The 15,416-nt window shown below is 33.1% G+C and overlaps 3 protein-coding genes across 20 annotated transcripts in view; all 3 read left to right on the top strand.

Moving 5' to 3' along the window:
* Positions 1-4,903, top strand: part of vps4b (vacuolar protein sorting 4 homolog B) — an 84,073-nt gene extending 79,170 nt beyond the window's left edge. For 6 of the 12 annotated variants that reach the window (XM_087239051.1, XM_087239049.1, XM_087239055.1 and 3 more), the window contains 3 exons: positions 1,738-1,957; positions 3,090-3,230; positions 3,675-4,900. In XM_087239051.1, coding sequence (XP_087095177.1) covers positions 1,738-1,957; positions 3,090-3,230; positions 3,675-3,776 — 463 coding nt within the window. In that variant the 3' untranslated portion in view covers positions 3,777-4,900. 12 annotated transcript variants of the gene reach the window in all.
* Positions 1-15,416, top strand: part of LOC147846232 (uncharacterized) — an 849,179-nt gene that overhangs the window by 255,890 nt on the left and 577,873 nt on the right. The window lies entirely within an intron of this gene.
* The window catches only part of kdsr (3-ketodihydrosphingosine reductase), a 29,658-nt gene continuing 20,392 nt past the window's right edge, over positions 6,151-15,416 (top strand). For 4 of the 7 annotated variants that reach the window (XR_015477615.1, XR_015477614.1, XR_015477616.1 and 1 more), the window contains exons 1-5: positions 6,151-6,574; positions 8,132-8,221; positions 8,700-8,756; positions 8,856-8,921; positions 9,050-9,145. Coding sequence is in view for 3 of the 7 variants with exons in the window: in XM_087239117.1 (XP_087095243.1) it covers positions 6,386-6,574; positions 8,132-8,221; positions 8,700-8,756; positions 8,856-8,921; positions 9,050-9,145 (498 nt within the window). In the remaining 4 variants the exon portion in view is untranslated. 7 annotated transcript variants of the gene reach the window in all.

The raw sequence follows: 15,416 nt of genomic DNA, 5'->3' as shown, positions 1-15,416 counted from the left end.
TGCAAAGTTCTGAAAGCATTCAGTTTTGGAGCATTGCACCACCTTGTGGTCATACGTTATAAAGGAATTTTAAAAAATGCTAATCCTTAGTATATTTCTGTCATATTGATTTGCTTTGAAAAATCCATTTTCACCAAGTTTGCCTCTGATCATCTTAGGACAATGGCGAAAAAAAATTTATGGATTTTTTTTTTTTTTTTTTTCAAAATTCAGTATTGTTTTGTGTGTTGGCCTGATGCCAAACCACATCTGAGATTGTGCATTGGTTAAAAATAATCACAGCAACTTTCCAAAATTGTTATTGTCAATTAGGCCTGCACAATATATTGTTTCAGCATCGATATCACAATGTGATCAATCGCAATAGTCACATTGCGAGTTTATGCAATGGTGAATCTGGATTATAATTTATCACTTCGCAAGTGTTTTTGACGCCTATGACTGTATGAGAATTTTAAAAGCATAAAGACAAAAGAAATTGTACCATTTGAAAAAATGAATTACAATTTATTTTATTGAATTGTTCACACAAGACTATGCAATATTATTACACCTTTAATTATTCAATTAATGTATGCTGAATACAGTTAGACTCAACAAAAAACAATAAAATGTTTATTTTGTTTTAATATTTTTTTTAATAAGTTTACCTATGCTTGTAGATCTTCAATTGTTTATTTTTTTTCCAAATAGTTATTCAAGTAATCTAGTGAAATTGTATCCATAATCGCTATATATATGTATATATATATATATATATATATATATATATATATATATATATATATATATATATATATATATATATTGCAGAATAAAAACATATTGCAATATTAGATTTTTTCCAATATCGTGCAGCCCTATTGCCAATGCACACTGACCACACCACATAATTTTGACACCTATAGTCCCAGCATTCTAAACCATTAATTTAAAATCTAACAAATAGAATATATTGATATAACAAATAATTAAATGCCTAATAACCTTGCAAAGTTATCGCCTGGGTCAAAGCAACAACTAAGCCACCAATTAAGACAATGCAATAGTCGGCTAAACATCCTTTTCACTTCCTTTAGTTTTTTGTTTTTAGATTGTCACTCAACTTCATCTTCTGACCATGCTAACAAAAAATTTGAAATCTATGTTGACAGGCATTTTTTTATTATTATTTATGTTAACAGATTTGTGGCATGATACCAAACTGTATCGGAGGCTATATTTGCCGTTTTCATGATTTTCTGATGTTTTGATAAAAATTTTTAATCAAATATTATTCAAGTTAAATGGTTAGTTATTCATACCCTTGACAAATTCTGACTTGAAGTTTTTGTTCAAATGTAAATAAAAGCTGATTTTTTTTCCACAATGATGCCTCTTGTACATAGTCTTGTTCATATTTTGGGAGAAGCCTGTGTAATTTTTGGACAAAAAAAAACTTGTTGGTTGAATAAAAGCAACTTCAAAAGTCAGAATTTGCCACGGGAATAAATAATTTTAGTCTTTATATATATATATATATATATATATATATATATATATATATATATATATATATATATATATATATAAACTTATTTATGTCAGAGTAAACAGAGACTTTTTAGAGTCTAACATACTAAATGTCAATACTCAATACTGTTAAACCGTTACATTATTAGCATAGATAAGTATAGCATACTCAATGAATCCTGTAAGTCTGTTCAATTGTCACTTAATGCTCTGTGTTTTGTTTAGATTTGAAAAACGTATCTACATCCCTCTACCAGAAGAGCATGCTCGCAGCTTCATGTTCAAGCTGAATCTGGGCACCACGCCTAACAGTCTCACCGAATCCGATTTCATGACCCTGGGCAAGAAGACAGATGGTTACTCTGGTGCTGACATCAGCATCATTGTCAGAGATGCTCTCATGCAGCCTGTCCGGAAGGTTCAGTCTGCCACTCACTTTAAACAGGTTAGTCCTGTGAGACGTTGCATTCATGTTTTATAGGGGCGATATGTAGATCACCTTTAATTTAGTTTCATTAAGTGAACTGGAGCCAGCAGCTTATTGCTCATGCTAGCACTTGTGCATGTGTAATATTATGGTGTGGCCATGATATATGTGTAGTAGTAAATATCTTTGAGTCAAAGTAATAAAAAAATGATACTTGACTGACCATGCCTGTATTTATTTGATCCAAAGTACAACAAAAAAAGTACCATTTTGACTTTTTTACACTGTAATTAAAAACATTTTTCTATTTTATTTATATATATATATATATATATATATATATATATATATATATATTTAGTTGAAATCAGAATGATTAAACTTACTTTTAATTTTTTTTTTCATTTTTAAATAGTATGTCTTTTTCACAGTTTGTCTGGTAATATTTAAGTCCTATTTGTTTTATTTTGATACTAGGATAAAAGCAGTTTTTAATTTTTTAAAAACCGTATTAAGGTCCAAATTATTAGCCCCTTTAAGCTATACAAATATTTTTCATATTCTACTGAACAAACCACTATTATACAATGATTTGCCTAATTACACTATCTTGCGTAGTTAACCTAGTTAAGCCTTTAATGTCACTTTAAGCTGTATAGAAGTGACTTGAAATATCTAGTAAAATATTATTTACTGTCATCATGGCAAAGACAAAAGAAATCAGTTATTAGAAATTAGTTATTAAAACTATTATGTTTAGAAATGTGTTGAGAAAATCTTTCCTCAGTTAGAAATTGGGTAAAAAAATAAACAGGGGGGCTAATAATTCAGTAGATTTCATAATTTTGACTTCAACTGTATATATTATTATTCTTTTAATTTAAAGAGGTTGGGAAATCAGGAAGATGACAAAGAACCACTCCTGACTGATTGCATAACTAAATAAATAGTTATATAAATATAATTTGCATTAGATTTTTCAGACAATTATATCCAAAGTGATTAACATAAAAAGTCTAGACTTTTTTTTTTTCATGAACTGATGATAAAAAGGGACTAATACATATGGAATATGCATAAAAATAGACACTAACATATTGAATCTTACATTAACTGTTTGCCATTCTAACTGGAATTACCATTTCATTAGGTACGGGGGCCATCAAGGAGTGACCCAAATGTCATAGTGGATGACCTCCTAACCCCTTGTTCCCCAGGGGATCCACAAGCTAAAGAAATGACATGGATGGAAGTTCCAGGAGAGAAACTTTTGGAGCCAATTGTTTCCATGGTGAGCTTTTATATATCGTTTTAGTTCCTTTTTTTTTTTTTACCTTGTCTGTACACACTAATTGTGATTTGTTACTTTCAAAACAATCTTTTATTCTGTATAATATATCATATACAATAATTCTTTATTTACTGAGTTCAAGTTTTGGCTTAGAAATAAGAGTGAGCAGTATTTTTCATTTACAATAATAGTATAATTGTTGTTTTAATGATGTGTAAGCAGACATTATTAAAATTATTTTACAAAACTATTTTGCAGAAACAGATTCCAAATGTATTCACTGTGTAATGACAGGAATGCCTATATTCTATAATCATATATTTAAAATAATAAATCATTTTCATTTTTTAAACACTATTTTTTCATCATTATGTTGAACTGCAAGACTGCAAGAAAAGATGGTACTTTTATTAAGTCCTCATTATGCTTTGCTCATACTAACAGTCTGACATGCTGAGGTCCCTCTCCAACACAAAGCCCACGGTCAACGAGCAGGATCTGGAGAAGCTGAAAAAGTTCACAGAGGACTTTGGACAGGAAGGCTGAACAGAACTGGTGCTGAACCAAAGCAAAATTGAGATTGTAATGTCTTTTCTCTTATCCTTCACATGTCCCTCTCTTCCTTTCATGCTTATGTTCTTCCTCAGACCCACAAGCCCCCTCTGCTCAGGCAAAAGGACTGATGTAAACTGAAATGTGTCCATGTGAAGAAGTTTTTTTTTCACATCCTTCAATAGCTGCTGTGCCTGCAAGGCTCCCATCAATACCTACTTGTGTCCATCATCCGTCTTTCAACATTAATCAGCGGCCTCAATCATATTTTTTGTTGTTGTTGCCTCAATCACATTTTTTTGTGTGTTGTTGTTACTACCGGGCCTTCCACCTATTTAAAATTCAAGTAAAGCAGTGAGCGTTTGAGGATGTTCTAATATCTGGTTATTATATCTAATGTCTTGTTTACAGAGTCACATAAATCTGAAGGGACACTATGTCTAAATGTTATTTTCTTTTCTTTTTCTTTGCTTTATAGGCAAAGAACTATTAAGTGGCTCTTGTCTGTTGTAGCAAAGCATTTTTCATGGGTTCAGGTGTAGACTCTTCTTCATGATGCCATTCCAGATTTGCTCTGTTTTTCCTTTTATTTGAGAAAGCTGTGCAATGCTTTTTGACGTAACACTCTACATATTCTACATATGATTTGTTTCTGTGTAAAGCCTTACTTTCAGTATATTACTGTAAAAAAATGCTGTTCTTTCACTGAGATATGAGTTACATTACATGTTCAGGGGCCAATGTTGGACATTTGTAAATTCACTTGGTGAGGCTCAGCTCACAGTGTGCCTTCTTTGCGTTTTCCTCCTGTCTGTCTGTTTGTCTGTCTCAAATATCAATTACTGTTTTTATAGGAAGGTTTGGTAATAATATTTGCATACTTCATTTAGCGCTTTACAACAATATATCAATCTGCATACTGGTCCTATGCACTTATATAGGGTGTTTGGTTTGGCATTTAAAATCCTGTAAGACATTGTACTATTAGAATAACAATATAGTATGGATATGGTTTGTTTTAAATATAAGTTCAGTTAAAAAAAATTCCGGGCGGTTTGAAAGTGGTTTCTCGTTTATTTCACCATTCACATGTAAATAAAGTTGAAATGGAAAAAAAAGAATTACGTGTACAATACTGTTTTGTGTTTCATATCATAAATTCCAAAGGCAAGGACTTTCAGCTTTTTAGTACAACAGACCTCAATGAATGCTTGTATAATGACCTTGTTCTAAAATGGCATTTATTTACATGCATGCATACATACATACATACATTATATATATATATATATATATATATATATATATATATATATATATATATATATATATATATATATATATATACACAGTTGAAGTCAAAATTATTAGCCCCCTTCAATTTTTTTTCTTTTTTTTTTTTTATATTTTCCAAATGATGTTTAACAGAGCAAGGAAATTTTCACTGTATGTCTGATAATAAGCCTTATTTGTTTTATTTCGACTAGAAAAAAAGCATTTTTAATTTTTTAAACACAATTTTAGGGACAAAGTTATTTGCTACATTTTTTAAGCTACATTTTTTCTCAATAATCTACAGAACAAACCACTGTTATACAATAACTTGCCTAATTACCCTTACCTGCCTAGGTAACCTAATTAACCTAGTTAAGCCTTTAAATGTCTCTTTAAGCTGTATAGAAGTGTGAAAAATATCTAGTAAAATATTATTTACTGTCATCATGACAAAGAGAAAATAAATTAGTTATAAATGAGTTATAAAAACTATTATGTTTATAAATGTGTTGAAAAAAATCGGCTCTCCGTAAAACAGAAATTGGGGAAAAATAAACAAGCAGTCTAAAGATTCAGGGGGGCTAATAATTCTGGCTTCAACTATATATATATATATATATATATATATATATATATATATATATATATATATATATATATATATATATATATATATATATATATAAATTTTTTTTATTTATGCTTTTTTGCTAAATTTTCCATTATGCCATTTATGCTTTTTTTGCAAAAACTTCCAGGGTAACGTTAACGTTCTCTTTCTAAGAGCAGCGATGACATCTGTTAAAGGTGGGGCTATAGAAAAGATTAATTAGATTGCTTGTTCCAATTTAAATCACTGCTAAATGCAATTGTTTGTTAATACGTTAGATACGACGCTTTCAGTATATTTGTTTTTGCATAATTTGATGGTATTTTAAATCAAGAAAGTGACAGATATTGAGTTTTCCTGTTTTTATATACGTGTGTAGAACTGTGGAACTCGTAGTCCATTTTCTTCACGAATCGCATTCAAGCGCAGCAAACCTAGGTTTGAAAAACTACAACTCCCATAAATATCCCACCCATCCCTTTTAGTGCATGGATTCTGTGTTTTGGTTCGTATACGTTAGTGAACAGAAGGAGTTAGAATTTGCGGTTTTATGGCTTTAACTTAATATTTAACCCTTCGCAAAAGCTTCTAATAGATCACCAGGTAAGACTGTAAACCGCTCACCTAAAAGCTAACAATCTTCTGTTCGCGAGACGGGAGAGTGTCTGGAATTGCAGATTTAGCCTGTGAGCTAACATCAACAGCATCAGGTTGACCCATGTCCTCTGAGGAAACTCTCGACTCCGCTCTCTCACACTGGCTTTTCTTTAACACCTGGTGGCTTCTCCTGCCTTTTATTATGCTGCTTGTAGTGGCTGCTTTTATTGTGGCATTCGTTCTGCTGTTGTACATGATATCACCGTTAATAAGCCCCAAGCCTCTCAAACTCAACGGTGCCCATGTGGTGGTAAGTTCAGATAAATTATATATAACTTCTATTAGAAAAAGCTGCATATAAAAGACATGACGTCAGAAGGAAGTAAACACGAAATTCATATTGTAAGGATGTCAGTTGGCTGTCCTATCACACAAGCTTAACTTCATTGATTTTTTATAGTTCCTCTTTCATTCATAAGGTAATTTTATGAGCTAACTCATATCGAAGCTAGTGTCATTTTCCATGGAACAGTGCAAATGTAAGTGAAACATTTTAACTTCAGATGTTTATTGGATTTACAAATAATCGATTTACAGTTCACTGGAGGCCTAATAACTGCATTCTTGTAATGGTTATGCAACCTTCTGTTCCAGGGCAGTGGACCCTTTTCAATCAGGCACTGCTTGTTTTGCATTTGCTAAGGTTCATAGTTTATAATGGGCTCAAACTTACCTAGTTGTAGGTGAATGACATTTTGGGTTATCTGCAAATAATAATCAACAAATCATATGTTTTTTTTAATAATTTGTGAAATATTTTACAAAGCTTTCTAAAAATGCCTGTATGCTGTTAACTACTACTTGTAGATCTTAAAACAGATTTGTAAAGTTTCAGTTTCTCCATCCATAAATTGAGGTCTCAATTTTGGAAATATTGAAAAATTTTATTTGGGCTAGTATAAAAGCAGTTTTTAACTGCTTGGTAAACCTAAGTAACCTAGTGAAGCTTTTAAATGTCACTTTAAGCTGTATAGAAGTTTCTTGAACAATATCTAGGAAAATATTATTTACTGTCATCATGGCAAAGATAAAATGAATCAGTTTTTAGTGATGAGTTAATAAAACTATTATGTTTAGAAATGTGTTAAAAAAAATAGTATTTCCGCTAAACAGAAATTGAAGAAAAAAATAAACAAGGGGGCTAAAAAATTAGGTAGGCTAATAATTCTGACTTCAACTGTGTGTGTGTGTGTGTGTGTGTGTGTGTGTGTGTGTGTGTGTGTGTGTGTTGTGTGTTGTGTGTGTGTGTGTGTGTGTGTGTGTGTGTGTGTGCGCGCGTGTGTGTGTGCGCGTGCATGTGTATGTGTGTTATATTGTATATATTATAAATCTTAAAATAGGCTATGGTTATATCTCCATAAAGCATAAAGCTCAATATATCTCCTAAAACCCAAAACATAAATCAAAATCTACACAAGTATTGGTTACTGAGCATAAAATGAAAAATTTGCAATCTGAAAAAAAAAAGTATTAGATATAAAGAATTACATAAAAAAAAAACATTAATTTCATAATGGATTTTCCCCCATTTACATGTTTATTGTTTCAATCAAGATTAGAAAATTTGTAAAAAAATATTTAAATTTAAATTTCTTAGCTCATATACTGTATCCCATGGGTGTCAATAATTGTAACCATGACTATAAATGCAATAACTACTGTACGAGAACAGATGTACCTATAGTTTATATAATTGCTTCTTTTTTTAATTGGTTCCTCTGGTGTTATAACTCGCTCTGACTGAGGGGTATTTTACCTAATGATGTGCGTGCCTTGTTTGCAGTAAATCTGCTTTGAATATCATCAGGTAACTGGAGGCAGCAGCGGGATTGGGAAGTGTATTGCCATGGAATGTTACAAACATGGTGCCTTCATCACCTTGGTGGCACGAGATGAGGTCAGTCACTTGCACGTATCTGAACATAATTTGTCAGTAACGGTTTACATGACATCCCAGCCCCAACCATTTCGATTTTCTAATGTTGCTTAGGCTACATTTACGTGAATACAAAGTATAATTTTGTGAAATATAAATACTTTTTGATATTTTAAAGTTTTATTCCCTTTTGACATAGCAAATGTACTTTATCATTATCATTTAGATTTAATGATTTGGTTTATGTTTATAAAGTAATGCTACTAAATGTTTTAGGTAAATATTGGATTTTAAATAAATAGAAAGTTGGAAAGAAAATATTTTGTATAACTTTATACATTTAATTTAAAGCTTCCTTGCTCAATAAAAGTATCAATAAATAAAGAAAGAACATTCCCAAAATTTTGAACAGTAGTGTTATTTTTGTTGCATGTGGTCTTACATTTTTGGTGTTACAATTTGAAAACCATTTACCACTGTGCACATATTTTTTCTATAGCACAAATTGGTTCAGGCTAAGAAAGAAGTGGAGAAGTTTGCCATAAATGATAAGCAAGTATGTATGTCTTTAACAAAGGATTTATTTATCTTTTTCTTTTGGACATTACACTCAAATTAACTCAAACGTTTGTGCTGTTATTATGATCACCTCTAGGTGGTTCTTTGCATTTCTGTTGATGTGGCGAAAGACTACAGCCAAGTGGAGAGTGTCATAAAACAAGTATGTTTAACAATTCATAAAATCCTTTCGCCATCTTTTTCTGTGTGAACATTTAAACTCACCCATGATTATGAACATAAACTCTTATTATTCTTTCTTCAGATAGTTTGTTTGTGTTTGCCATACAGGCTCAAGAGAAGCTGGGTCCTGTGGACATGCTGGTGAATTGTGCCGGGACATCATTATCTGGGAAGTTTGAGGAAGTGGAAGTTGACCATTTCAAGGTGATATGTCTGAATATACCTTATAGCCAGACAAATTCTTTTCTGACATCTGACGTTCATTGACATGCAAATATTTTTAATTGAATTATAACAAGGATAAGCATAGAGGTAGTGTTGTTGGTGATGTGCTCATGTGGTTAAGTAATCATGCACCTTAGCAGTTAGAGGGAGTCTGAATAAATGGAGTTGTTTGGTATACATTAGGAACAACTGATTGTCAGCTGATGCAAGCTTGACTGAGGTTTTTGCCTGAACCAAGGCCAAGTTGGATTTCAGTTAGAACAGGGATGTCAAACTAAGTTCCTGAAGGACCGCAGCCCTGCACAGTTTAGTTCCAACCCTGCTCCACCACACTTACCTGTAGGTTTCAAACAAGCCTGAAGGACTCAATTAGTTTGATCATGTTAGTTCAATTATGGTTGGAACTAAACTGTGCAGGGCTGAGGCCCTCCAGGAATTGAGTTTGACATCCCTGAGTTAGAATCACTTTCTCTCAAATAAGTTTAATTGAATTAAAGCAAAAATAAGCATACATTCCTTCCTTTATTCATTCATTTTCTTTCGGCTTAGTTCCTTATATATCAGGTGTCGCCTATATTTTATCCAATTTTCGTCAATAACGCATTAATAACTACAATAATAAAAAAGTGCATTCTTAGTGGCATCAAGTCTAATACAGCCAGCATGGTTTCCGCTACATTCATTCCGCCACGCCAAAATTGATCCTGCCACAGTTACATTACAGCTTTTCATTCAATACATTCTGTCCTGTCCTGTTTTTTTGTTTTTGTTTTTTTTAAAGCAGGTGATAATCATACCAAAACGTATTAAAAGGTAAATTTTAACAGCATGAAATTTTCTGTAACCATAGTAGTTCGGTACATCATTTGTTTAACCCTTTAAGGTTATGTACTGACTGACTGGTTGACTGACAGGTGCGTGATGCGTGAGACCAGCAAACATGACATATTGCTGTTTCACTTTACTTCAGGACGCATTTATACCGCCCTGTAAACCTATTGGAAATATTCATAAATATTCCTAGCAAATCTAATAAATGTTGGGAGATATACTTGTTACATAAATGCACTTAATCGCACTTCAGCAGTGTTTATTTGAGAAGCGCACAAGAAGATCTAGCAGCGCATATTTGAGGGGGCGTGCAAGAAGTTTTGTGCACGAGCAAAGGAAATCGGCGTGCAAGCAAATGGATTAGCATGTTTTAGGCTATTACATGAATGCGATCTCGGCTTGTAATACTGCACTCACATCATATGTCCTTGAAATAACGCCACAGGTAGTTGGTTAGATTGGTGTAAAAAAGCCACAGCTGGAACAAATCCTAGAGGAAATACTGACCAGCATGGTGCAATTATTGATGTAGTTGGAGAAGCAGACCCTCAATAACTTTGTTCCAGATGCAAATATAAGTGAACCTAGACAAGTGCATATGCACTGTATTTTAAGTGATGTGAGAGAAAATTGATGTGAATTTGATGTGAGGAAAATTGATGTGAGGAATTTGTAGACCGCTTTAGACCGATCTATAGGCTGAATTGAAAGAGGGTCCTTAAGGAATAATTTGCATAGTGATGTTTAATTGCCCCAATAAAGAAAGCAGTTCCTTTTTTGTGATAGATCGGTTTTCTAAAACATCTTCTTTGATGCGATTAGGTTTATCATAAGATTGCTGTCTAAGGAAATTACCAGAAACTCAATGGTATATGATGGTCCTATTTAATTTTTTTTCTGAAAAATTAATGTCCAACTTATCAAATGTTTCTTTCTGCATATTAATACATCACTCAAGTTGGTAATTTGGCAATTTGGCAAATAAAAAAGAAACATGAAAGCAGCTTATAACTATTTGAAGGTATTCAGTAAAGCACTTTCGATAAGGTATTAATAATATGCCGACTGCTACGACAGTCGAAAGTAAGTCTGACTACATTATTTTTCACCATATCAAGTGAGCATGTTAGGGTTTTTTTTTCCGAGAACTGGTAACAACCAGTACAGCGAAGAGACTGCAACATGTTTTGATGCTTTGCACATTTTGCCGTCAGTTTTCAGGAAAAGCAGACAGGTCAGAAGCCTTATTAGTTTGAACACGCATAATAACTTTTAATTTTCATTAACCCAGTTCAAGTGCTTCTGGTGAACCGTATGCAGTTACAAAATCAGCTCTTTAAGGTCTGTTTTCTTTAAAATGATTGTCTGATTGATATACGATATAAAGTAGGTTTCAAAATGTATGAGAAGTACTGCATTCAATTCCATTTTCCCACATCATGACCTGAAAATATGGACATTTATTTTACCACAGTATTTTCAAAGGAATTTCTGCGCTAGCCTGCTGTTACTTCTGGCACTTGCATTTGATTGGCTTTTTAACTCCTTTTGCGCTCAAACAACTAAATGAATGCTAATAATAAGTTGATATGGGATCTCAGTACCACACCGATATTGCACATCCCAAAGGTGCTCTATTGCATTGAGATCTTGTGACTGTAGAGGCCATTTGAGTATAGTGAACTCATTGTCATGTTCAAGAACCCATGTGAGATGGTTTGCACTTTATGACATGGCGCGTTATCCTGTTGAAAGTAGCCATCAGAACCTGGGTACACTTTGGTAATAGTGGGATGGACATGGTCAGCAACACCATGGTACTAATGGGCCCAAAGTTTGTCAAGTAAATGTCCCCTACACCATTACACCACCACCACCATCCTGAACCATTGATGCAAGGCAGGATAGGTCCATACTTTCATGTTGTTGATGCCAAATTCCGATTCTTCCATCTGAATGTCGGAACAGAAAGCAGGCAGACCAGGCAACATTTTTGCAATTTTCTATTGGGCAATTTGCATGTACGAATTGTAGTTTTAGTTTCCTGTTCTTAGCTGACAGGAGCCCATCTGTTTCAAAGTTCGACATGTTGTGCATTCAGAGATACTCTTCTGCATACCTCGGTTGTAAGAATGGCTATTTAAGTTACTGTTGCCTTTCTATCAGTTTGAATCGGTCTTGCCATTCTCTTCTGACCTCTGTCATCAACAAGGCATTTGCTCCCACAGAACTGCCACTCACCAGATATTTTCTCTTTTTTTGGACCATTCACTATAAACCCTAAAGATATTTGTGCATGAAAATCTCTGAAGATCAGCAGTTTCTGAAATACTCAGAACAGCCTGTCTGGCACCAACAACCATGCCACGTTCAAAGTCACTTAAATCACCTTTCTTCCCCATTCTGATGCTCAGTTTAAACTGCAGCAGATTGTCTTCAACATGTCTACATGCCCAAATGCATGCCGTGTGATAGGCTGATTTAGAAATTTGCATTAACGAGCAGTTGGACAGGTGTACCTAATAAAGTGGATGTGTATATAAGTGTATATAGCTGCAGTCTCACTAGAGTTTGAGCATGCAACGTTCTGTAGTACGATGCTGCGAAAAGGGGCGCGATTTAAACAAGATGATTTAAACATTTTTAAAAATGAGCGATTGGTCAATATTTTTAACATCTATCCAGAAAGGTCGTGTTTTGGTACTTGATTGGTCTCACACAGTCAAGTGATGCAATTTTGCAGTTCAGAGTTCACCAAGCTTGAACTTTTCCAACGCAGCGAACTGCGAAACTTGCAGTCTGATGCATTCGTGTGCGTATGAAGCCTATGGGGATAAAACTCCAGTGTGATCGCAGGTTATGACAGTACTTTGTCAGCTGTTTAAGTGTAATAAGAGAGCCTAGACCATTTATATACAAGCTTGCCACAGTATAAAAAACAATACATTACTAGCCATATATAATGTAATGTAATATTCCAATTTTGAAATTTAAACTGTTCCATATATTTTTTTTAATTATTGAAAAAATAATTACAAATTAATAATACAGCTAAGTGAGACACTTTTTGTCAAATAATTTAGAACAGCAATAAAATACTTGTACGTTTTCCATACTGCTCATTTTGTTTGCGGAACACTTAGAATTTTGCTCATTATACATTTATTAAGACTCTTAATATTTAAATTCTAGATTCACAGTTTTATTTAAAATTTTTAAATTATTTATTTATTTTGTTTTAAAATTTGTTATCACTATTATGATTTGTAAAATTGTCAGTTGTATTTAAAGAAAGGTTATTTGAATAAAAATTGTATGTGTACAGTTATGTTTGGCTTTTGACACAATCTAAAATATGTGGCTAAGAAATAGCTATTAACTTTTTTTTTTTTTTGGTTGGGCCAGTGAAAATTTTGGTAAAGATTTGAATGAACCTGATTGGGCCAGTTAAACTAATTATTGAGTTGAACCCTGAGGTGAATGTGATAGATCAAAAGTATATATTTTTTATCATGAGTGTGAGTTGTAAGTCATGTTACATTGGATGCTGAAACCCAGGACAAAGAAGTGCACACTGCGGCCTCGCTGCTGAGGAGGAAGAAATGTGTTGCCACCAGCTGATTTTTGTCTCTTTTTCACTGCGTGGTACAGTTCAGTTTGCTATGGTGTGGGTCACATTTATGATGCTTGTGTCTCCACTGTCAGATAGTACTGTTTTGCTTGGCGTGGGGTACGACAGACGTCATATTCTCTGCAGATCAGTGATAATGTGAAATATCCTACCGTATTGTTTGCAATCATATAAAATAAATAAATACACAAAACATTTATGAATACATACTGTCTCCGAAATAAAGTGAAAAACGTCAGTGCAAATCTCTCATATGTATCTTTATTCTTCACCAGCACATGTAACCACTTGTTAAAAATTAATTTCATCATTCTGAGTTTATATTAGTCCAAAAGGTGATGATAATCATTAAACATCAATTTGGGTTGCTGAAAGAACCATTTACCTATTAGTTTTTTTTGTGCTTTACTCATGTTTGTTATTAAAAGATTGGGAGAAGCGGCATTTCAATAATCACTCGCAAAGTATTATAATGAGCTCAAGTTTTTATTTCAAATATAGACGAGCGGCAAGCACACGCAAATACAGAGTAGACCATATATAAGTAACATGGCAGAGAAGTTGAAACTCTGTATGCACAAGAGGGGAAGGCATGACATTGGCTAAACAGTTTGTCAAAAAGCTATTACAAAGAGGGATCATAAATACATGTTATGAGTTATGATGCATAGAAAAATAAAAAATAAAAAGATTGGGGACCATAGACCAGAAAAGAAACTAGATAAAATTGCAATGTATAAATCTAAATGTATAAATAAAACCTGATAAAAGTCTTGTTGCCTATCCAAGTTTTAGGAACAACAAATAAGAACTTGACTTCTGGTTAATCAATTGGTATCAGAAGTGGCTTATAAAAAAGGCAAAGACCTCCAGATTACGCTTATTTTACCAAAATAGAACATGATCATGCATTAATAATAATAATAATAAACTTTATTTGTATAGCACTTTTCCAACATACATGCAACTCAAAGTGCCTCACAAACAACAACAAAAGCATTAAAATAGACCACAAAAACTTATCACATATACTGAAATAAAAGCATTAATGTACACAAAATGCAAGTATATATCCACATAATCACACACACAATAGTCCTTACAGGCACACACCATACACTACATACATAAACCCACAACAAAATAGATAAAATGCGTACCACTAACAAACTTGTTTAATCATACGCAATTTTAAAAAGGTGTGTCTTTACACGCTTTTTAAAAACATGAATACTTGGGGATTCTTTTAGTTCAAGGGGGAGACAGTTCCAAATTTTTGGTGCATAATGGCTAAAAGAAGTGCTGCCAGATCGCATCAGTTTACAGGATAAAATTCTAAAAGTCCAGCACTAGAAGAGCGTAGTAAACGGTTTGGATTATATTTTGTTAAACAGTCGGAAATGTAGGAAGGTGTCATATGGTGTAGTGCTTTATAAACTAATAAAAGAATCTTAAAATCTATCCTTTGGTGCACAGGCAACCAGTGTAACTCTATTAATACTGGTGTAATGTGCTCTCGTTTCTTTAATTTTATTAAAACTCTGGCTGCTGCATTTTGTATCAATTGCAACTTCATTGTAGAACCCTTAGGTAGACCAGTATAGATAGCATTGCAATAATCAAGCCGAGAGAAAATAAAAGCATGAATTAATTTCTTGGTATCATCAAAAGATAGGAAAGAACGAATTTTGGCAACATTTCTTAAATGATAAAAACATGTTTTTGTAACTTGATTAATATAAGATTTAAAATTAAGATCACAATCGAAAATAACACCCTGGTTCTTTA

The sequence above is a fragment of the Danio rerio genome, chromosome 2 (assembly GCF_052040795.2).
Source record: "Danio rerio strain M-AB ecotype USA chromosome 2, GRCz13ab, whole genome shotgun sequence".
Taxonomy (NCBI): domain Eukaryota; kingdom Metazoa; phylum Chordata; class Actinopteri; order Cypriniformes; family Danionidae; genus Danio; species Danio rerio.
The sequence above is the reverse complement of the archived record's forward strand: the minus strand, read 5'-3'. Positions and strand labels throughout refer to the sequence as shown.